The 24,410-nt window shown below is 33.6% G+C and overlaps 3 protein-coding genes across 3 annotated transcripts; 1 reads left to right on the top strand and 2 right to left on the bottom strand.

The window, feature by feature from the left end:
- Positions 1-661: 661 nt before the first annotated feature.
- Positions 662-21,050, top strand: LOC129792257 (uncharacterized). Its single transcript, XM_055831141.1, has 13 exons — positions 662-1,004; positions 2,806-3,483; positions 8,205-8,275; positions 10,188-10,641; positions 10,719-11,231; positions 11,540-11,587; positions 11,861-12,298; positions 12,734-13,395; positions 13,464-14,026; positions 14,096-14,322; positions 14,397-14,557; positions 18,166-18,395; positions 18,729-21,050. Exons 2-13 carry the CDS (start codon positions 3,291-3,293, stop codon positions 19,036-19,038), a joined length of 3,870 nt encoding a protein of 1,289 aa, XP_055687116.1. The 5' UTR covers positions 662-1,004; positions 2,806-3,290; the 3' UTR covers positions 19,039-21,050.
- LOC129792254 (uncharacterized) lies at positions 8,664-10,066 on the bottom strand. The gene is made up of 3 exons (XM_055831137.1): positions 9,741-10,066; positions 9,137-9,664; positions 8,664-9,033 (listed from the first exon to the last, which is right to left on the bottom strand). The coding sequence occupies exons 1-3, from the start codon at positions 9,916-9,918 to the stop codon at positions 8,732-8,734; spliced, it is 1,008 nt and encodes a 335-aa protein (XP_055687112.1). The 5' UTR covers positions 9,919-10,066; the 3' UTR covers positions 8,664-8,731.
- LOC129792255 (THO complex subunit 4) lies at positions 21,042-23,395 on the bottom strand. Its single transcript, XM_055831139.1, has 4 exons — positions 23,081-23,395; positions 21,950-22,160; positions 21,667-21,855; positions 21,042-21,595 (listed from the first exon to the last, which is right to left on the bottom strand). Exons 1-4 carry the CDS (start codon positions 23,303-23,305, stop codon positions 21,465-21,467), a joined length of 756 nt encoding a protein of 251 aa, XP_055687114.1. The 5' UTR covers positions 23,306-23,395; the 3' UTR covers positions 21,042-21,464.
- Positions 23,396-24,410: the final 1,015 nt, after the last annotated feature.

Genomic DNA, 24,410 nt, shown 5'->3' with positions numbered 1-24,410 from the left:
TTTGCTCTATCTCCTTGGGAAACAGGAGTTTTCGATCTCTTCCTGAACTGTGATTAAACTACTACTACCGACGATATTGGGTCTATTTATGTCAAAAAAAAATGTTAGAAATGAGAAAAAATTGTCTTCAAAGAATAGGTTTCTATATCTTACAGGCGTTGAAATCTATTGTTAAAGTTAATCACATAATTTTCAAAGCATAGTTAATTTTATGCTCGTGACTCAATTTAATGTTTTTACGACAATCATATACATTTCAGTAGAGTATCACAGGATTTTATGAAGACGTTCTTTTACTACTTTAATAATATTTGCAAATACACAGAATAAATTAATGTAAGAAAACAGCAGCTTTAATATCATTCAACACAGAATTGTTCCTTTTATTTATTTTATTCTTAAATGATTAATATTTCTTTCTAATACTCAAGTAATTCTTTAAATAAAAAAAAATATAATTTTTTCTCAATCATAGAGGAGCGAGTTTGTATGTAATTCAGCTGCTATGTAAAATGTAATTTTTTTTGAAATTTTTCTCAGGTGTATTGGAGTCTATATGTGGAGTAGCTTCCATTCCCTCCATCTTCGTTCACACAGCCAAATGTATGTATGCATGTGAAGAAATTCCAAGCAAACAGCTCCGTTTCGTGGGTAACTTTTAGTAAAACACTTCAGTCACATAGAGACGATCACAGTGTAAAGATTCTGACGTGATTTCTTTTTTTTTCTTCAATCCGTGGCTTGGAATTAGAAAATCACATTCATTTTTCTTCCTTTTACACCCCAATTGGACTTTTCTTTTGAACTTTCCTTCTGAGTGAATATCTTGAGAGTTTGTGAAAAAGTTTGGAAATTGAGAAAGTATTAATATTTTGTGGTGCTAGAAATGTAAAAAAATTTCATGTAGAAAGCATGTTTATGTGTTTTAAAATTCATTAAGTGGGATTATATTAGCACAAGTTAAAATTTTCTTCTGTGAATTAATGTAAAAATAAAATTAAAAGGTGAGAATTGAAGATGTTTCTGTTTTTTGCTATTTTGAATGGCTAATTCTGTTTTTTTTTTCGCTCATCAACTTTGTGGACTTTGTGTAATTCTTATTATAGAAAACTTCATGATGAACTCATAGTTAAAGGTGTAGTAGTCGTATACATAAATGAAAAACTTTAGCAATGAAATGATGACATAATAAGAATTCAAGAAATCTTTCATGTTCTTTACCAAAGTCTTAAAGAGGGAGAATTTATTAATTAAAATAATTTGATTATTAGATTTAATTCAAATCGATTCAATTGATATTTGATTTGAATTTTTAGACAATCTGAAATGGGCTATCCTCCCCTATAAATACATAATATATCTATATTTCTTGCTACCTGTTAAACTGATATGTATACTACATATGACACTTTTACAATAATACCGTTGTCAAGTCCAAAGGCATAGTTCTTATTGCAATCGTAATTGCATCACAAGACTAATTTGTATTAGCATAATTGCACCTTCTTTTTATTTTAAAAGATTACTGCGGAATTTAAACGGTATATTTATACTGCAAATTAGCCTTTTTTTCTTAATACAATGCATTGCACCTTCATGACGAACGTAATTAATATTATTATTAGTGTTATAATTTACATGGATCAAACTCTATCAAATCAAATCATTTGATTTGAGAGAGAGAGAGAGAAGTTTTTTTTTGGTAAAATCAATTAAACTACCTGCAAAGTGTTGTGATGTCTCTCTTCACATTTCTCTTATAGCTACATATATATGCCTTATTGGTAACTTTCTCTCGATGAAATTCTTCGTTTTTTTTTACCCAACTGTGAAGAAAATTTATACCATAAGGTTTTGATTTTTTCATCAACGTGCGTAGCGTTTTATATCGCTTAAATTCGATGTATATATTTTGTAAATTTTGCACTTCTCATACTTCTGTTAATGAAATTCATCGTATTGACCTAAATTGATTTAATATTGATAAAATGAGATAAATTGTATTTCTTTATATTTCGCAAAATTAAATGTTTAAATTTTCATTATTTTTCTCACTTCATTGATAAGAAGTTAACTGTTATCTATATCTTAGAATTTCATGATCAAAGAAAGTAGGAATTGTGAAAGTCATTCAACTTTGGAATTCCATGAAAATCTAATACACAATATATTGAATTTATATAATCGTTAAAAAAAGTATAAAGTGTTTTAATATTCACTGTTCCAATTTATGATCAAATTGATTTTCCTTCACAAATTTTATTCGTGCTTTTATAACATCGTATGTATTTCCCTCATTTTATTTCTTCCCGTGATATCGTGCCAATAAATATTGCACAAGTTGCTTCAGTTTTTTTTCTTTTACATTTTTCTTATAGTTTCTAGTGAAGGAAAAAATCTTAAGTATGTATAAGCTGAAGCTATATTGGTTTAATAGTGAAGAGGATGTACAAATTATATTTTATTGATTGATTTATTAACTTGTGCAGTTAGAAAAAAATGTTTTTTGCTTCATTTTCTTCGTATTATGTTAAAATTAATTAGTGGATGTGAAAATGGTCAAGTAATTTTGAGAGCTTGGGGAGTTTTTAGAGCTATTTTCGAGCCAATTTTGTACCAAAAAATTAAAAAATTGTTTGAATTCTCGTTCAATGACTAAATATAGATTAGAATTTAGTAAATTCCATTTAAAAAAATATATATATTTTGTCTTTAATAAATCATACCCTAAAAAAATAAGTAAATTCAACACTTTGTCATATATTTTCCTCCCTAATTTCAACTATTTGTATACTTTCTCTACAGGTGCCAATTAAACTTGAAGCTTCAACAACATCGAGGGACAAGTGAAAACCACCATACATTATTTGTTTCACATGCATTATGAAACAGAGGCCATCGTGAATGTGTTTTCGTACAAAATATTGTCTGCTAATTCTTCTAGTGAAACAAGTTGAATGTTTGAATTAAGATTTTTTTGTTAAAAGTTTTTTTTGGTGGAAAAATTTTCAATGTTTGTGAAAGAAAATCAGTGTTGAGAAGAGCTTGAAAATTTTCAAGAAATGTGGCTTGAGTTGTGATTTTTCTTCCAGAGAAAAAATAAACGTTATTTCGAAATATTTTACGTGAATTGTAAAGTATTTTTTTGGAAAAAGGATTTACACGTTTTTCATCAAATAGTGTGTGGGTGATAAAGGAAGAACACGCGTTTGTGGATTTTTTTGTCATACCTAATGTGAGCTTACAAGCAAGCTAAATTAAATCCTTCAACGTGTGCGACAGGAGTTGAAATGGCGATTAATTCAGCATCAAAATCAATATTCAACAAACTCTGGATATTGCTGAGTTTATTGCTGTTCACACTGATATTGGATATAAGAAAAGTACATGGACACGTTGCTTTAACATTTCCACCAGCAAGAAAGTATGATTTGGATTTTTTGGATAACTCCAGGACAAAAGGACCATGCGGAATGCCAAAAGGTTATTATACTATAAATTCTCAAAATTAAACTAAAAAAATATTCACCGAGTGATGCCATTTGAAATTTTTTTCAAAATACCTACCTACCTGTATATAGGAGTGGGTTATATGCAAGAATTCAGAGAAGAGTGTGAGGTTTTACTAATATAATCGACTTACGTAACCTATCAGCTATTGACGTTACTGAACGTTTAATAAAATAGAAGGGGAACTTGAGACTCCACAGCAACACAGGTGTTCAGTCGTTTTTTTTTCAATTTACAAAAAAATCTCTTCTCTTAAATACCGAACAGCATTTAAAGAATTTATGTTATTTTTAGTTGCAATTTAAAATCATATTGAATCGATATAAAAATCTTTGCGTAGAGTTAGTATTAAAGGACGATGATCATAGAATATGTATTATTGTAGCAGACTCTCCCTCCTCTCCTCTTGAGAATAATCAATGTGACCTCTATACATAAAAATAATAAGTAATATATTAGGTTGCTTAAGAATTCGTCGCAGAGATTCCCATGCTGTTTCACTTTTTTTCTCCTAACATGTAATTCACAGAGATGAATTCTTCTTGGACAATATAATAATATTCGAATAGCTTGATTAGGTATACCTACATACATATAAATATATGTAGGTATATAATATCCACTGAAGAAAGAGACTAAAAATTGTTTTCAATAAAATGTTGTAGAACAGCATTCCACACATTCAAACTCTGCACACGGCTTAAAAAAGTTTAAGATTATATACACACATGTATAAATTATATATGTAGGTATACATTACATAAATGTAGGTATGTTTTAGTTATTTATGCAGACTTTGTGTATGTATGTTCGCTATGTATCAACATATTTGCATAATTTTAATTTCGCATACTCGCCAAAATAATCTCTCTGATTGAATTTGAAGTTTGCAAAAAATATATTTGAACTACATACATAACATTATTGCTATAATTAATATATAATAACATAGAAATTTATTTTCAAGTGATAAATAAATAACTTTGTAATACTGGCTAATTAATATTTAAAATTATTTTTCAAAACATCGTTTAGTACATACAAATGAATTCTTAAAGAGGTCACTTAAATGGTGGAAATTTAAATTTTTTATGCTCAAATCAATTGATTCGTGTATGCCAATAGTTTGAGAAAACTTTCTAACAAATGAGTAAAAGTACATATAATGACATTGCTTTGATGATGGCACAAATAGTTCAGTTAGAGTTTTTTAATACAAAAGTTTGTGAAAAAAATCTTAAAGGTATTATCTACAGAACTTTTTTTTAAAATTACTTTCAACTGTCTATTTAAAAATATTTTAAATGGTTTGATAAGATTGTACATAATTATGGAGTACACAAACCCATATAGTAAATACATTGAGAGGCAAATCTCGTGGTGATTACATAAAAGTTAATATCGAAGAGATGGAAGATGCCACACCTTTTCACATATAGTACCTTCTATTAGCATAGGAGCGGTGTGTAATAGTTCCTATACCTTCCTACATTTTTTTTCTATTTTTTTTTTCTCGTGTTTTGTGAATTCTTCAATGTTTAAGAGGGGTTCTTAGTAGTCCTTTCACTTGGAATTTCTCAGTTTATAGCGACTTCTTTTATCTTGATTAATATTAACTGATATGTAGTGTGACAACAATAATTACAAGAATATTCTCTTGTACTCTCTTACGTTCTTCTCTGCTGATGGTGACAAATTAACAGAACAAGTGCAGCTTGTTTAATTATTCCGTTTTTTTAAGCTAATTAGGTATTTATCCATAGTTGTATATTAACAGAGGGAAAAGAAAATTCTATGTAACTATTTTTTAATGTTTTACCTGATGCTTGATGCTTTTCATGCAATTCATCTACCTAAATTACGTTAATTTTGGCACAAAAATTAAATCAAATCAGATATAAAAAGAAAATTATTTTATTAAATTCCGTTTACTAACAAAAAAAAAAAACTTTTCCAAACCATCCTCTTTTCTGCAGTATATGGCAATTTAACATCCTTCACACAATCAACCAAGTGAATCATTTTAGTTTCAAAGCTTTAACCGAGTTTTAAGCGTCATTGTAATGCGTCCATTGTTTTCTAATCAGATCATCACGGTACAGGAAGATGTTATATATTTCAGTATATAAGCAGCACATACCTATAAAATTCCTAAAGAGAAATTTTTTTAAGACTTTCTTTATTAAATGTCAATTGAATACGAATTAGTTTTATATTCAATAGGCTTCCTGTACAGCACACAGCTAAATAAGAATCTAAAAAAAAGTCGTGAGCATCAGAAGGAATTGCTTGTGTGGAATAAAATAAATTTTCAATGATTTGAATGAATTTTATGTAATTTAAACAAAACTAAAATTTAAATTGATAAATGATTCACATTTATGTGAATGAAAATGAATTTTTCTTCGATACATTGGGTTTGTGTATGAGTTTAGTATTTATTAAGCCCACTTTCGTTATGTAATAGTATTTTATGCATACCTACATAATATCAATCGAGGACGAACGAGTTAGTGAAAAAAAAATAAGCTACAAGGTTGACTGATGAATATTTGCAGCGGGTGGTTGTGGGACGAAGCTGTTTTCTTTTATGTGATTGAAAATATTCTTTTGAATATATAATTCACCCACATACAAATAAAACACAAAAACTAATATGAACTTTTAGTGTAAAAAGATTTTGAAATATGAGCCCCACACAAAATATTTCTTACTTTGCTCACTGCAAATAGATATAAATTGCTTCAAGAAAAAATCAATAAAACGTGTAAATCATTTATATATAGTACCTATACTTATATAAGAATACGTTTCGATATGTATTGTGATAATTCACTGAATAAATAACAATCTTGGGTTTTGTATTGAATTTAATCTCGTGAGTAAAATGTTCCTTCATTTTAGCTGTGATTCTTTCTTCAAAGAAGCACAGCTTCTGTGTACACTCAAAAATGCAAAGTCGTCAGATCGGGCTCAAACTTGGGATGAGCACGAATTAGGGTCCCTACATTCCAAAAAATGGTGGCGCCAAAAATCTTTCCGGCCGGCCGTCCGTCCGTCCGGCCGTCCGGCCGGAATGTAACGCAATATCGCAAGAGAACGGTGATAGATAGAGACTTGCGGTCAACGGCAAAGTTCATATATCGGGTGGAAGACATCCGATTATGATGTCAAATCCAACCCCCCACCCCCGCGTCCGCCATTTTGAATAACCCCAAAATTTTGTTTTTGATATATCTCCGGTTCTATTATAGCTAGAGATCTGAAATTTTGATATGTTGTAGGGGCCATCAAGACCTTTCCAACGATACCTCATTTTCGAAAATCGACCAAGCCGTTTAGCTAATATGGCCGCCACAATTTTTCATCGAAAATCGGCCATAACTCGAGAACGGCTTGACCGATTTTGATCAACTCGGGCTCAAATGAAAGATATTAATCAGCCCTACAACTGCTCGGAACATCGCAAGTTCAAAAAATGACCGCAAGTGGCGCTAAAATCGAAAACAAAATTTTCGATGAGTTTTCGATGAATATCTCGAGCACCGCTTTATAGAATTGCTTCATATTTTGATATGTTATAGATGGCTATAATATCTTTCATCATGCCAAAAATGAAGAAAATCTATGTAGCCGTTCCGGAGATATCGCCTTTTAAACTTAACATGTCATATCTTGATTTGCATAAAACCAACGCCCCGCGAAGCGGGGCGTTTTTTATTTACATATATAAAAGTAAAGTAAAAAATATATAAATGCAAAGATATATACATTATATATAGATATAAAAATGCAAAGATAAAAATTAAATATAGCATGGATGGAACAGTATAAAGCGAAAGAACGGTAAGTAAAACTTACGGGCTGTGATTCTTTCTTTGTCAGTGAAATGAGAAAAAGACTGAAAATTGAGGATGGGCAAATTTTGAGGAAGGCTTTCTCGCGTACCGAATCACAGCCAACGCCCACGATTAAGGCATTTTACAAATTATCTGCGCGTTGGCTGTGATTCGGTGCGCGAGAAAGCCTTCCTCAAAATTTGCCCATCCTCAATTTTCAGTCTTTTTCTCATTTCACTGACAAAGAAAGAATCACAGCCCGTAAGTTTTACTTACCGTTCTTTCGCTTTATACTGTTCCATCCATGCTATATTTAATTTTTATCTTTGCATTTTTATATCTATATATAATGTATATATCTTTGCATTTATATATTTTTTACTTTACTTTTATTTTTTTAATGCTTGTATGACCTGTTATTCATTGATATTAAATCCTAGTTAGAATTGACCTGCAGCAGGTGGGTTTAGGAAAACAAATAGACACGGTGATATTATATACTCAAATATGAAATAGGTATGTCTAAATAAAAAAAAGCTAAAAGACTGGTAAATACCAAATGCAAAATGTAATGTGAATTTGATCATGTTGACTTGGCGGTTTCACAAGAAGAGTGAAAGTCGTCATTGGCAACCTGTTGTGTTATGGTATGGATGTTGTATGTACATAATATAAAGTGCAAACATGTATACAATATAGAATACATAATATAATATTCTAAAAATTAACTAGAAGTTTAACTAAAAATTAATTTTAAATACGTTAAAAAAAAACAATTAAACTTTGAAATAAAAATATTTAATAGCTCAATATGTATTTTTTTTAAATATTTGAAATTGGTTTTCTACATTTCAGGAGATCTAAGGACATCTCTTTTGTCTGGTTCATCTTTCAATGTGACATGGCATCTTGCATATCCTCATCGAGTAAGTTGATCCAATTACTAATATTGTTTTATATTTCATTTTGTAGGGGAGAGCGAGAAAAAAATCACAAGGGCTTGAGTAAAGCTGAAAATATCATATTTCTCAGTGTGATAGAGAAAAATGGTCTTATAAAGGGTTGTAGGGCGGAAAATTTTCTTCCTGAATGACCTATAAACTTTTCTCTAAATCATTGTGAAGTATGAAATTTTCTGCTTTTCCAAAACCTCTTTTATTGGCTTTTTTCTCCCCGCTGTCTCTTATGTACAAATAATCATTATAATATTGGTAGTATAGATTTAATATTTATACACCACTTCAAGTCAATCAATCATATCGATTGACCTTCAATTTGCGAAAAGGAATTGATTTTCCCCATATCTCTAAATTCTTTTTTTTTCTTTCGAATGATAAGACAATTTATTGCATTAACCACGAAGTAATTAAACAAGTAGTTGGTTAAATTGTAAAATTAATCAATACAAGTCCAAGAATTGCAATCAGTGGTAAATGCCAAATTTTAGGAGATCCTCCACTTGCTGGGGTTGTTGTGCTCTGTGTGGTTGTCGAGGTAGTTGGCCTGGTTGGTGTTGTGGAAGATGGTGCAGGTGTAGGTGATGGACATTGATCCAATTGACTTATCTCATTGATTGTAATTCCTTCATTATTGCATCCATTTGTGTTGCATCGTTTACAAGAGATGCCATTATTGCACTGCTCAAATGGAGTTTTTGAACACATTCTCTGTACACGTTTATCATCTAAAAAAAAGGATAAAATAAGTATTAATTCTCATAAGATTTTTTTTTAAATAAAAAGATTATTAATTTAAAAACTTTTGATGGCATAATTTCATCTTCTTACTCCTTATAAGCGTGATACATTGCATTTCTTGTGAATAATCATCACAAAATGTTGCTGTACGTGTGGATTTTGCAATGTTGCAAGTTGGGTCAGTTGCAGAATCACATTGATGACATTTAAGTCTGTTGTCTGGGAAAATGTCTCTATTGCACCCATTCACATTGCATATGGCACAATTTTCACCAAAATCCTCAGATAAGCAATACAATTGTTCACCCTGACTTAATTGATTCAAACAACCACGAGAAATTAGTCCATTGTCCATTTTTGTATAACACTGTGTTTCACCATTTGCCGAAGAGCACGCTGTTGGCGGTAGTGTGAATGCATTCACTGAGCAACTTTGGCTGTCTTTCTGATTACATTGCACACAGGCAGTTACTCTCACATCAGCTAGGCCCATACCACGAGCAATTGGTCGTTGTGATGCGCATCTTTCTTCATCACATGAATATATGCTTAATTCCTCAGGGGATGAACATTGTGGTAATTTAGTTGAAGATGCACATCCTTTTGCCATGATGAGTGCTGCAAGAAGATGTGTTTGTTTCTTAAATTTATTAAATATTTTTTAATTTAAATAATTATTTTTTTGCGAACTTACAATTGCAAAATGCACTGATGCAGTAATCATTTTCACCAAGACATTCTTCTTTGATACCCCTTAGGGATGATACAAGACACATTAGTCCATTGCAAGTTTCACATGACATTTTATTGGCATAGAGAACGGAAAATGTGCCAACAGTAAAGGCCAGTACAAATAATAGTTTAAAAGTCATTTTTTTTTCTTAAAGATGATTCTATCAACACCCTTTTGTGAAAGTATACCGCACTAAAATGAAAATCATTCGTGCTATGTTGTATCTTAAATACCCTACTCCCATATCTCATAATATTTCTCTTTAATTCAATAAGTGGCACAAAACAAATGTTTAGAAAACAAATAAAACTCTTATCATAGCACTATTGCTATCAGTGATTCCAACATTGATAACTTTTAAAAATTTCATTAAATAAATAAAGAATTTTCTTATTTTTTTTCTATTAGGGTGGATTTCAAATTCAATTACTTGATGAATTGGAACGACCTGTATTGGATTTAACGCCATCAGTGAATGGATCGAAATTCGTCTCAACGGATGCTACAACGCAGCAATATCAAGTTCGTCTTCCATCTGACTATGTGTGTCAGAATTGCTCAATTAGACTCCTGCGACAAGCAAATGAGTGGGTGGATTGGTATCGATTTTGGTCTTGTGCAGACGTTGATATTGTCCAGCGGAAGGATTACAAGGAAACATGCTCAGGGCATGGAAAATACTTCCCAGGAAGATGCAAATGTGACAAATACTACTATGGAGATAGGTGCCAGTATAGGGATGAGTGTGTCACAGATCAAGATTGTGGGGCACATGGAAAATGTATAAATTTAGATGGAACATCCTTGCCAAGGAAGCAATGCTACTGCAACTTTGGTTGGTTTGGTCCTGGATGTAATAAGAGTAAGTAGAGCTGCCTAAAAAAAATATTTAATAAATATGTGAATTAATTCAAATATTTTCTTTCTCCTCCTTTATAGAATCTCCAATTAAATCTCTAGACGATCTCGATTATTCTTTGTACCAAACTAAAGAATTGTCTGAAGATTTTCGCATTTATTGGCGTGTGCTGAAAGAACAAAAAGAACTTGAAGTTATTATGAAGGTCAATGGCACATCATGGGTAGGTCTTGGTTGGCGACCACGAGATCTAACAGCTGAATGCAGAAACTTCCCAAGAATACGTGATCTATGGGATAAAGACAATGATGATGTACAATCCACCATACCTAAGAGTGAAAGTGAACCAACAAGTGAACCCGAACCAAGTGGAGAGAAAATTAGCGAAGCTGAACCAAGTAGTGAACCCGAATCAGAACCAAAGAGTGAACCAGAACCACAATTGAAGACACCATCGGTTGTATCATCCAAATCTAAGAGAGTAGCAACGAATGAAGAGACCACCAATAAAGAAGGGATAACCCTGTCCACTAGTGTATCGTATCGGGTTAGTTCTAAGGCAGGAAGAAGACGAAGATCAGCTCAGAATACAAGTAAGTCATTTCATAATTTTTCTTAAATTTTCTCCAGAATTTCTTAATTTTTTATAAGATTTCTTAAATTTTCCCAAGAAAATTTGAAAAGTTTCTTCAAGAAAATTTATGACATACTTTAGAAAAGTTAAGCCTTTCTTAATAAATCTTAAGAACTTGAGTCTTCATGATCTAAAGAATAAATTTAAACTCTTTAATATTTTTTGAAAATTATTTTAATACCCTATTTCTGAAAAGAAAATTGGATAGATGACCTTTTTCAAAGCTTGGCAATTAAAATATCTAATATTTAATTTTTATTTCAATAGATCCAACACCAGAGCCAATAGCAAAGTCTCAAGTAAATTCTGAAACAGGTAAATATATTTTTTTGTTACTCTTATTTTATGCAAAAAAAGTGAACTATATACACACACACAAATTATATCATACACGAAATGGACAAAAGCTCATTTGGGTATACATAATCAGTAGGTACATAATTAGGAAATGATTACTTATGATAAAGTATATACATACACATACCAAAATGTAGCATTATAGAAATAGTTATTCATACAAAAATCACCCTCACATTAGCACTTAAAAAAGTAATTTTTGCACAATTAATTAATATTGCACAAATAAAGGAACATCGACACCTGAACCCGAACCAGAAAGCTCCGCGGAACCTGAACCAGAAAGCGCTTCAGCAGAACCTGAACCAGAAAGCGCTTCCGCGGAACCTGAACCAGAAAGCGCTTCTGCGGAACCTGAACCAGAAAGCGCTTCTGCGGAACCTGAACCAGAAAGTTCAGCGGAACCTGAACCAGAAAGCGCTTCTGCGGAACCTGAACCCGAAAGCGCTTCAGTGGAACCTGAACCAGAAAGTGCATCAGCAGAACCTGAGCCTAGAAGTGAATCTGAGCCAAAGAGTGAGCCTGAAGCGGAAAGTGAACCCAAAAGTACACCTGAACCAGAAATCAGTGCACCCCAATCTGAACCGAATAGTAAATCAGAACCTATTTCACGGCCAGGGTCGGTATCTCTAGGATTGGGTGCTGGTAATTCAAAGCAAAACGCCAAAGGTAGAGGATATTTTATTTATTTATTATTTATTAATCTTCTTACAAAAGAAAAATAATCTGTATAGTCAACTTATCTATGCGGAATTGTATATAAAATTTAAAGCAGTAAAACTATATATAAGGTACTGATTAAAACTAATCAGTTACCTATAATAAAATATATTTGGCATCCTATGCATAGATAGAGAACTAAAATCACTATTTAAACAAATAAACGATAGTTTTGTATATAAAAATTATTTAACAGTTGTGGTCGTGAAATCGGTAGCTCATACAGTTGAGGCTGCAAAAATAACAAAATATTTTTTCTGTTGCTGAAGAATTGCCTTTTTCACGACCTCAATTATATATTTTTACGCTATGTACTAAGCCGTAGTATTTACACATACATAATTTGAATACCGAATAAAAGAGATTTTTCTTTGTACCAAATAGGAAAGCCGAAACTAAATAAATGGACCCCAACACAAGATTTCAAGGGAATGGATTGCACGGATATTATTATTGGAAGTGTCCGTGGCAATGCAAGTAGAATTTTGGATTATTACACCCGTGATCGCTCAACACCGCGAACTGATGATTTTTGGGGTGGAAAATTCGATTTAACTGCTGCTACAGGGCTAGAGCGCGATGGTGTAACAACGATTGCATTTAGAAGAAAATTGGAGGCACACGAACCAAGCGATCATGCCATTGTAGATGATTTTATGAGTGTAATTTGGGCACGTGGGCAGGAACCTGGACGCTACGTGCACAGCCCGTTGTCTGGTTTGGAAACCGAAATGGCATCTGTACCCGAATTCTACAAGCAGGATGAACTTAAATACCACGGTGGTAAAATGCAGCGTGGCTTGGCATCCATAAATTTCCTTTCTATGCCCAAGAAGGAGCAATCAGCGAAAAAATCCTCACAGCTCTTGGATAATGATTGTTGGGGGCACTGGCGCTATCCCTATAATTGCTCCCCGGAAAATAACACGTGTGAATATTATGCACGTTGGGAGACAATTGGTCGTGGGGATGAGATGAGATTTCACATTGAGACTAGTCACACTGATACGTGGACCGGTATTGGATTCAGTGAGGATGATAAAATGGTAAAAACTCCATTAAAAATTTATAATTTTATGCAAAAAATTAATTTAAATGTTTCTTTATCAAACAGCCCCAAACCGATGCAATCATTGGATGGGTAGATAAGGCTGGTAGACCATTTTTGATGGATATGTGGATTGTGGGAAAACAGAGCCCTATTTTGGATTCACCGCCACATCGTCAAGATATTTACAACACATCTGGTCGCATACAGAATGGTGTAACAATACTTGAATTTACGAGAAAACGAATAAGCGACGATACACACGATTTGTCATTCACGGACACCCATTGTTTGTACTTAATGTTCCCCATAGTTGGTGGTAGCTTCAATGCAGTCAACAAGAAGATTCGGCGACATGAGCAAACGCCCATTGTCACAGATACGAGAGTTTGCATCAAATCATGTGGAAAGGAGCTTGAAAATTTGTATAATGTCTCACCAACAAGTGCTCCAGATCGTCTTGTCTATGCTGTTGGTATTAAATTGGAAAATCTAGCTGAATCCTTTGAGGCACCACAGAAAGGAAGTCCCGAATTTGATAATCTTGCAAATACCATAAGGACATCTTTTAATAGTATACTAGAGGAAATTCCAGGTTACTACATGACCGATGTTAAGGAGTTTGAAAAGTAAATTAAATTTTTCATATTTTTGAATTATTTCTGATTTTTATTGAAAAAATAATTTAAATCTTTCAGGACAAGTGAGAGTGTCGTAGCAAAGATGAATGTACTATTCAATAAAGCTGCGTATGAGAAAGGAAGAACATTGATTCCCGAAATTAAGAATAATGATTTAACTGAATCAGAAGATGAGATGCGAGAAGGAAAGATAGTCAAACGCGCCATATCCGATAGTTTAGCAACAGGAAAAATAGGATCACTCTCAGTTGATCCAAATTATCTTGATTTTGAACCGATTGAATGTAATTTTCTTTTAACTTTAACATAACAAAACGAATTAAGTGATTAATTATAAATAACTTCTTTTGCATTTCAGACATTACTAATCGTGAGGACGAAAAAGGATCATCGTTCTTTCAGCTTTCAGAAACACGACTTTACACAGTCTTGGGATGTATTTTGGCTCTTATTATTGTTGCCCTTCTACAAGTCACATGCACAATTTACAAAACATCACGGAAGAAGCACAATCAAAAGGTGAGACAAAATATTTACAAAATTTATTTTCCAGAAAAAGATCATGGTGCATTATTATTTTTTTTTGAATAAAATAAATTTGAATAGAAAATTTTAAATAGAAATCTATTAAAAATGGTGCACCATATATACTTGATGAGCTACTGAGTTAAAAAGAGACTTATTCATCTTGTATGGGGCTAGTCCTAAATTAAGAAAAGTGTTGCCATTTTCCCTAAACTGTGAGACAAGCTTCTCCGACGAAAAATGATAGCAAAGGAGACTTTAGGAACTCAGAACTCCTTCCGGAATCCAGCCAAATTAAAACAACTATCTCCAGAGCTTTCGACGCAGTTTGCGCGTCTTCCTCAGCGGTCAGTAAAGTCTAATTTTTGAGGATTATACTGTGGGGGGAAATGTACGAATTTCCCCATTTTAGGTGGAACGTTTATTATTTTTTCCAATTTATAGCCACTGTAGATTATTACAAGATGAATAAATCTCTTTTGGTTCTCATATCATTCATGTAATTGAGCAAAGATTGCATTAGTTTTATAGAATTTTGCTAAATTACATTGGAGAACTTTTTTTTATTACTCTCACTCAAAAATAATTTGAGAGATTTTTTTGTGATTTTTAGCATATTTTAATTTTACCTTAAATCATTCATAAATTGGAAATTAATTTATCAATTTAACCCTTTAATGACTGCAACTTTTACGACTTTTGAGTCAAATCAATTGAGTGAGAGCTATTCTGTAAAATTCCCAAACTTTACTTTAAACCTACATAATTTATTAGCTTAATAAGTATACATAGTTTTTAATATATAATATTCTATCATTAAATATATATTATGTATTCTTGAGTAGTCACACAAAAATCATACACATTTTCTAGCTTATTTATGCGATACCTGTGGAGTACAGGATGTACCATCCGACTACGAGCAGTTTGTAAAATGAACAGACCAAACCAAAATCAAGTGTTAAAATAAAACGCATGTGTGGTAGATGTTATGACTTCCAATACTGAGAGAGACGCAAAGACATTTTTGATGAAAAGACGAGACTATTTCTTCTCTTCAGAGACAAATTACAGAGTTAATAAAAAGAAAGTTATTACTGACCACGCAACGCAAACGCCTAAAAAATATTCCTATTTCTATATGTACAAGAAACCCTTCTTTTTAGCTTTTATCCAATATACATAAATTTATCTAAAATAGTTTACTAAAATGTAATAATGTAGATAATGATACTCAATTAACAAGAAGAATGTACCAGTAAATGAGAAAAAGAAGTTGAAGATCCCATCAATTCCATCGTTAGTGAGAGGGCTACACCACTGAATTGCTGATAAACTAAAAAATAAATCGGAAGTCAATCATAACGCGTCCAGTTATAAGAGTTGGTGTCCCACAACGTGCAAAGTTTCTTTATGCGTTTTAATACTATTTGTGAGCAGTATTAGTAAGCAAAGTTGACTTTTTTTTGTAAATTCGGCAATTTGATGCATTAAAATGGTCATATCTCTGGTTCTATAAGACCTACAGAAATTTCTTGACTAGCTTTGGAAAGGTATTAATACAGGCTATAAATTGACATAAATTTCAATAATTTTCAAGGTCACCCCCAGAATACAAAATGGCGGATTTTTGTTTCACCAAAAGAGTTTTTCGCATTTTTCGTCCTGAAGGAATAGTTCTAGAGGTTTCTGATGTTCTAGAAAGTTGTAGAGTTTTGCAAAATCTTTAATTTGATACCAAGTTGAGCAAAATCGGTCAAGCAGTGCCGGAGATATGGCTCTTAGAACTTTTCAAATTCAAGAATTTTTCAAATGGCTATATCTTCTAAACGGCGACATAGATTTTCTTCATTTTTGGACTGGTGCAAGATTATTAGTCCTGCTACAACATATCAAAATTTAAAAGATTTGCCTAATGGGGATTCGGAAATATTGCCCCTTAAAGTTAGGCAATTTTTGTTTTCGATTTTAGCGCCTCTTGTGGATGTTTTTGGAACTTGGAATGTTCTAGACAGTTGTAGGGCTTCTTAAAACCTTTCATTTGATACCAAGATGATCAAAATCGGTCAAGCCGTTCTTGAGTTATATCGAAAAAACACTTTTTGCTTTAGGTCGCCATATTTGCTAAACGGCTTGACCGATTTTCAAGTATGAGTTGTCGATGAAAACGTTTCACTGAGCTCTACAACATACTAAATTTTCAGATCTCTAGCTATAAGGGAAGTGGTTGACGGTATTTCAAAATGGCGGACGGCGGCCATCTTGGATTTTGAAAATGCGAAAAAATGAAATTTTACACCCACATTTCTATAGAAAACTTCAAACCGGAGGTCTCTATCTGTTACTGTTCTCGAGCTATAAGGCAAAGTTTAGCGCACCGGCCGGCAGGCCGGCCGGCAGGCCGGCCGGATCAAAAATTTTCCACCACTATTTTCGTAATGTGGGATGTCTAAAACGTGCTCATACCAAGTTTGAGCCCGATCTGAGGTGGTCGGTTTTTCCGACGATTACAATACTTGGTGTTGGCCACGAAGTGGAACACCAACTAATAGGGCAGTTTCAAGTTTAGTACAATGCAGTACGATTAACTATATAGCCCAGGAGAAATAACTAAAAATTCAGTGAAAGCTCAAACATATTCGGACATGCCCAAAAGCGCCATTTGGATTAATTAATTAAAAGGACACTTTCTTTACATGTACAAAAAATTGATTAAGCGCGTGTTTTTTCCATAAAATATGTTTATAAAAGTTCTGGTGCATTCTTAGCGTGTATTGAGTATATGTATAACACTTTTTATGTGTATAATTCTCATAAAATAATTTTTAGGTGAGGGAGAGGATATTCTTTATTTCGTATATACATATAAATAGTTAGATATTTATGTAATAACGTGTTCTATATTACTTTCGCTATTAATTAATAATATTTTATGTTGATTTGTTGAATATTTTTCAATCTTAATTTGTGAATACAATACCTATGTAATCATTCAATTAGTTACCACATTAAAATCTAATTTAAAAAAAGAGAAAAAGGAATTATTTCATTTTAGAAAAGTATACCTTGATCAATTTTTTTTACAAAAGAAAAGGTGTAAAGCTGAAGAAAAAATGGCAAGATTAGCTTGGAAAAAAATGTGTTGGTGTAATGTAATAAGGAATTATTTTTTTCATTAGCTAAAGAATAATAATTAGTTCAAACAGTGTGTGTGTAAATTGCTTACAATCCGGGATGCATTCTCTTCTGACTGATTCGAAACAACACACCCGGAACTGACACAGCCACAGAGACAGAGATTAGTGAATGATTATGAAAAACTTGGTAATTTTCCAAAATAATACCATTTTATTAACAAAAAAAATGTTTGTGTTTGTCGTTTTTTTTATCTCAACTTTTTCTCTCACTTCACATTTTTCCCATTGACTTTTTTTTATTTAATTTTTGTATATGTGTTTTGTTTTTTTTGTTGTTATCTTTTGGTTTTCTTAAGACACCAAAAAAAAAAAGAAAAAATTATGAAGAAAGAAGGTGAAGGGACAAAGGAATGGGAAGTTTTTCTTTCTTTCCCCATAGTTTCTTTTTTTCTCGTATTCTTGCAGGATCAATTAATTCCCAATTCTGCATGGAAGGATTATTCGTCCAATACAAATTATGCCTTTGATGCTTTTGGGGAGCCAGAGGAGAAGAATGGCAAATCAAGGAGTCGTACATCGAGTAGCCAGCAAACACTACCTATGTCTCACTCACCTGGGAAGACACAATATTACGACAATACGCGCAATGGAACAAACTCAAGACCACAAAATGGTGTGGGAGGAAATGAGTCGCGGTAATTTCAATATTTAAAATATTTTTTTAGAAAAAATGAGATTTTTAATGGAAATTCACACCTAAGTTCGGCTTAATCTGTTTTAGAGGCCAGACTTAAAGAATTAAAGACATTTTAGGGCTAGGTTTCTAATTGAATTTAGTTTTGATGTAATCTGACTTATTTTTAAGATCTTAAGTCCATCATAAAATACTAAAATCTAGCCTAATAATTTAATCCTATATTTCAAAACTAAGGCTTAGCCTTAAAGGATCTTTTAAGCCCTAAATCTGACCTTAGAAAGTTAGGTGTAGCTCAAGAAATTGAAGCATGATCGTTAATTTCACCCTACAGGCATCAAAATGGTCGGGAGAGTTCAATGGACAGTGGACGAGGGTACCATGTAGATGATCATCAGTCATACCCACCACGTCCAAATCAATACACCGACCGGACGTATTCCCTCCCAAGGACAGCAATTCAGCAGCAACAGCATTTATCTGGCTACTACACGCAGGACAGGCGAAGCCGCCAACCCCACTATCAACAATCAATGTCCAGCAATGTTGACACACCCGATTTCTATTTTATGCCATCCCAAAGGAAGTATTCCGGTGAGGTAGTACGAGTCTACGTTGACTACAATAAGGAACCCAAGAATTAAATTTTTCTCAATTGGAGAAATTCAATTTCTCCCTTTTTTCTGAGAGTGTAACGTGCAAAAAAGAGACCCAAGAGATTTATAAAAATTAAATAGATTAATTAATGAAAGAGATCTGAAGGTCATCTCTTGAATCCTTTTCTTTTGCAGTGTAATGGGGAGCTCTGTAGATTTCATATATATTCCTTGACATACTCATTGATAAGGTCAGTTTTTAATTAATCGCAGCATAAATAAAATCAAGAATGAATTTTATTTAACAACAAAAAAGTCAATTGGTAGCAATCATAAAGGTATTTTCTTACTCTATAACTTTCTAAATTCACGACGAATTAACCAATTTTACTTAGAAGACCGTGTATAGTAGGATAAGAATTTCTTTTGTCTTATACAACGTTTTTTATCAACATTTTTGACGAAATTTGTTCCCTTTGATTTCTTTTTCCTTTAACGTATTTTTAGGTAAATAATTTTAATAGTTATAGGGTTAGTACTTTGCTATCAAGAGAATCCTTGAAATTTCAAAGATTTCTTGATCGCAAAATGGGACCCAATATATATATATAGTTTTTAAAAATTAGAAAATTGTTAACAACTTTTCCAGAAGTTTATTTCCTTCTTCCGGAAGCGTTAAACACAACCGTTTCCAGAGAGTTTTAAAACTTTTGTTCTCCCTTTTTCCTGACGCCCCCGGAAGTAGGAGATAACCTCCTCGGAATGTTGACTAAAAAACTTATTTTCAATTCAATATTGTAAGTAAGGGTAATACTTTTAATCCTTTCGCGACTACATTAAAGCTACGCATGTTTCATGGCCCACCACGAAACGAGAAAAAAGAGCGTCCTTCGCATAGACAGGACGCTGAATTTATAAAGGATTCTCAACCGTCAATTTCTGGGATTAGACTTACTTGTCTTACATCTTGGATTCTGTTCTATCAAGGGTATCCAACAAATTTTCATTTGAAAATTCACTGAATTACCATAAAGGAGGATTGTCTCTAGCACTTTGTACAAGTTTCACATTTATTAGACAATTGATTACCCAAAAAAAGGAAAAATCACCACATCGTGAATTTGCGTCCTTTCAATTCAACGACTTCTTTGAAAATTTCCTTTTTAACCCGTTCGCGTCCGTAAGAAACATTGAAACATGCGAATTTTTATCGCGGTATGTATTTATGCTTTAAGAGGGCATTTCAGCGTTAAAACGGCTTCTTTGGCCACTTTTTACGAAAACTTAACGTGGTAACTTTAAAAGATAATAATTAAATTCATTTTATCTCGAAGAAATAAAATGTTTCATGTTTGGGTTAGCATATGACCCAATGGACGTGAAAGGGTTGAAATTCACCTATTGAAATCTTAAAAATTTCCTCATTCCAAAAAAGAATCCTAGACAACTTAATTTTAATAAAAGTTTTATGAGTTTTGAAGTAGACTTTGGCTATCAGGAAAAACTGCAAAAATCTCATAATGTAGAACGAAAAATGATTAACACTGGAGGACAAAACTGGTAATTGCTGCCAATTTGACTTTTATAAACCGCCATAGATTGAAATCTATCCAATCTTTCTTGATAAATTCTATATCTATGTGTAGGCGACCTCGAATACTAGAAGTACTTAAAAAGAAAATCTGGAAAAACGTTTTCTTTATAATAGAAAATTAACCTCAATGTTTGAGGTTTGAAACTCGTGTCCTCCATCCAAGTGTTAAAAATCTAATTCTTTAGCTTGAGCTTTGTGCGATAGAACATAACGGTCGCGAAAGGGTTAAAATTGCCTTTAAGACTCATCTATTGTAAATACATAAATCCCTTATTGCATTCCACAATGTACTACCAATTAATGTTGTATATATACCTACTTGTATACCTACCTACTACTTACCCCTCAATAGTTGTATAAAAAAAAAGTGGAAACTCTTGTACATAACTGATGGAGGAGGAGTGTACGAAATGGAGGTTGATAGACAAATAAAAGTGAAGAAAATAAAAGAAAAATGTTTAATTTCTTTAATTTGTTTTATTTCATTGAAATCTTTCCATATGACTTTAATGATTTCATTAATATTCACATTAATGATTTCAATATTATATGTATTCTTTTTTTTTTATCTATTACAAATAAAATGTTGTCGCACTAATTGCGACTTTAATCCTTATTCTTTGTTGTTTAATATAATAATCCTTAAGCTTTACGTACAAACTTCCGATAAAAGATTTAATGTGATTGAGAGTTTTGTGTTTTCTTTGCACTCAAAGTTATTATTTCAAATTATTTCTAAGAAGATAATTATTTGTTTCACCCCAAAAACTAATATTAATTAATTTTAAATATCCATTGAATTATAGTTGATTGATTCTGTGTGTGTGGTGTAGTCACTGCGATGAGAGTTTTCATCGATCCCCAGAAGTTCTTCTCATTATTACTTCATATCTTTGACATAGGCATCCAGCTCAGCGTCAAGTTGTTCAGCTGTTGGGGCTGGTCCACGGGGAGTTCGTCCACCCTGGCGACGGGGCGCACCACCACCACCACCACCTGCATTGTTTCTCCCTATTGAGAAGAAGGAAAAACAATAAATTAGCAGGAAAGGAAAATTTAATTCAATGTTGATGACAACTTACTCTGCTGTGGCTTTTGTGCACCAACGCGAGGTCCTGGGAATCTGTTTCTATTGATTGCTGGCGACAGTGTGGGAACTTCTGATGTTGCCAATTGAATGTTCATCGGTCGCCCATCGAGTGGTACACCATTGTACTGCTTCATAGCCTTGACTGCATCTGCACGTCGCTCAAATACAACATCCGCTGTACCTGAAAATTAAAAGAAAAATTTCACATTATTAGAAAATTCATTCAAAATGATTTTCTTTGTTTAATTTGATTCTTTTAAGCATGTTTAACTTACCTAGAGATCTGCCGGAACGATCGTAGTGAACAGAAGCGCTCTTGAGTGGTCCAAAGTCCGCAAAAAGTTCATTTATATCCGACTCTGATACTCCGTAATCCAAGTTGCTGACTAAAAGTTTGGCTGTTGTGTTGGTGTTGCTCCCAATTCCGCGAATTTTCCTTTTTGCTCCTTCAAACATGTCGTGCTTCCATGCGCTGTTAACATCGCCCTAAGATAAGGTAGAAGATGGTCTTGTTTTGGTTTTTTTGTTCTTTCTTTTGCCCGCCTCAACCTCCTCCTTCGCCACAACATCAAAAGAGTTGATGAGCTCCTGCCCAATTTGGGGTTGTTAGGTCTCTCATTTCCTCATTCAATGCCTTTTCTTATCACTTTTATCTCTATTTAGTTTTCTAGTAGCTGCTTCCAATGGAATAAGATGACGCAGTTTTGCTGTTTTATTGCGTAGTTTTACAAACATTTTATGGTTCAGGTGGTCAAGTAGTCCCTCTTGTATCCTACTTTTTTTTTTGGAATCATGAAAATTGTCTCAATGAAGCATAATTACTGTGTTTTGGGAAGATTTGTTCTCTTTGGCCGCTTTGAAAGTATTTTAATTTTATATTTAAGAGAGAGAGAAAAATGCATTCCCGTTAAGGAATGATTCACACACATTATGTACGTGATGATGACTTCCGGGGTAATCTCACGCGTGGAAAGAAAAATATTTTGTTTATCACCATAGTTGGCTTTTAGGGGAACAAAAACACTTTTTTATTTCATTTAAAAATCGAAAACACTCAAAGTAGGCCCAGGAAATGTGATTGAAAACATAACTAATGCAAAGCAACACTAACATCATTTTTTTTTCATTTAAACAGGCACTGATATTTTTTGTATCACCCTGTCATTTACGCAAAAGGATCATCCTGCATGCCCCCGCGGATTGAGAGGAGAGATGCTTTTCATTTTTTATTCTCCACTTGAAGATTTCTGAAGGCCAAGTCCTCCACACGTCAAACGAGGGAGAGGGGGAAGAGGAATACGGGGACCACCCTCCAATACATTTTTTTTTCAACTAACAGCTCCACCGTCGTCAGGAGACTCCAGCAGTACAGAAGTAGTGTAGTAGAAGTAGATGTTCTTGCTTACCCTCGGGAATCGTCCATTTGTGGGTCGTGTGATGCCGCCACCTGAATTGCGTCCCTTCCGGACACCACCGCCCCCACTCAAACCACCACCGCGGCCCCTCTGTTGAAAATTACCACCACCACGACGTCCAAGGGGGGCACGACCTTGGGGTTTACGTTGTCTCAATCCCATTCCTTTTGTCGATTTGATGATATCATCCAAACTCATTTCAATCTTGTCCACCATTTTGTTCTGGGTTTTTTCTTTTCACTTTTTATATGCGGAGCTCTCGAACTGCACAACCTTTCACCACAAACTTCAGCGATTGACTGACGTGACGTCGGACGAGCGCCACGTTAAATAGAAGACGAAGAAGAAGATGTCGAACGGGCGAACTGGGCGAACATCGATAATATCGATATTAACAATTTCGATTTATCGATACGAGTAAAATGCGATATGCGGAAAAATTTTAAAATTTATTTTTCCGGGAAAAACTCATTTTTGGGGCGCCAAAAGTTGGCGGGGGGCTCAGGGGGGCCCAAAGTACGTTCAGTAAAAATTTAGTGGCACAACTCCCCGGATTTTTTTGTGGAATTTGCACGACTTTTTCTGGCGCGGATTTTGGGAGTTTTGAACCGGGGACGTCAAACGACGCGGCGTCGCTTGCTGGTCACAAAAAACGCCTTTTCGCTGGGAAATTCGGCGGAAAACGCGAGAAAATTGGGAAAAACTAATTGTGGGAGGGAGACGGATAGCGGTGAAATGCATCCATCTCACTTACTCTTGTGCAAACTAAACAGCGCCATATAACGTCTGGTCCAAATAATAAAATTTGAACTTTAACGAACTTTTTCTTTGTTTTTCCAAAAATGCGATTTTTCTTGTTTTTCCCCAATTTTTTGGGCATAAGACGCATAAGACGCATTTTTGGGGCTCGTGGGGTACTTACGGGTGCTCCGGGGCCCCCGGGGAGCGGCGCTGTGCGGAATTAGAAGCCCGCGGAAATTTTGACGGTTGGGGATTTTACACGACTCTCATTTCCCGGAAATGGATTTTCGCGAAGTTTTGGAATTTTTGATGCCAAAAATTCAAAAGTTGTTTCCTGGTCATAAAAAACACAATTTCTCAGGAAAATTCGACGGAAAACGCGTGAAAATTGCGAAAAACTGAATGTGTGAGGGAGACGGATAGCGGTGAAATGTATCCGTCTCATTTTCTCTTGAACAAAATGTACCAAAAAGGGCGCCAAATTCAAAAAGTAGCCAAAAAAACATGAATTTTATGTAAAATTTTTTATAAAAAATTAAAACCCAATCATTCTCGTCAAAAGTAATAAAAATTAATTTTC

This window comes from Lutzomyia longipalpis, chromosome 3 (genome assembly GCF_024334085.1).
Source record: "Lutzomyia longipalpis isolate SR_M1_2022 chromosome 3, ASM2433408v1".
Lineage (NCBI taxonomy): Eukaryota > Metazoa > Arthropoda > Insecta > Diptera > Psychodidae > Lutzomyia > Lutzomyia longipalpis.
This window is presented reverse-complemented; position numbering and strand designations above follow the sequence as displayed.

What these genes read in the sequence shown, in the direction of transcription:
- LOC129792257 (XM_055831141.1), top strand. Translation starts at nt 3,291, where the DNA reads ATGGCGATTAATTCAGCATCAAAATCAATATTCAACAAACTCTGGATA. An exon ending in ACCATGCGGAATGCCAAAAG is followed by an intron (nt 3,484 to 8,204) that starts GTTATTATACTA and finishes TCTACATTTCAG; the next exon opens with GAGATCTAAGGACATCTCTT. An exon ending in GTGGGAGGAAATGAGTCGCG is followed by an intron (nt 18,396 to 18,728) that starts GTAATTTCAATA and finishes TTCACCCTACAG; the next exon opens with GCATCAAAATGGTCGGGAGA.
- LOC129792254 (XM_055831137.1), bottom strand. Translation starts at nt 9,918, where the DNA reads ATGACTTTTAAACTATTATTTGTACTGGCCTTTACTGTTGGCACATTT. An exon ending in CATCAGTGCATTTTGCAATT is followed by an intron (nt 9,665 to 9,740) that starts GTAAGTTCGCAA and finishes ATCTTCTTGCAG; the next exon opens with CACTCATCATGGCAAAAGGA. An exon ending in ATGTATCACGCTTATAAGGA is followed by an intron (nt 9,034 to 9,136) that starts GTAAGAAGATGA and finishes CCTTTTTTTTAG; the next exon opens with ATGATAAACGTGTACAGAGA.
- LOC129792255 (XM_055831139.1), bottom strand. Translation starts at nt 23,305, where the DNA reads ATGGTGGACAAGATTGAAATGAGTTTGGATGATATCATCAAATCGACA. An exon ending in CAAATGGACGATTCCCGAGG is followed by an intron (nt 22,161 to 23,080) that starts GTAAGCAAGAAC and finishes ACCTTATCTTAG; the next exon opens with GGCGATGTTAACAGCGCATG. An exon ending in TGCACAAAAGCCACAGCAGA is followed by an intron (nt 21,596 to 21,666) that starts GTAAGTTGTCAT and finishes TCTTCTCAATAG; the next exon opens with GGAGAAACAATGCAGGTGGT.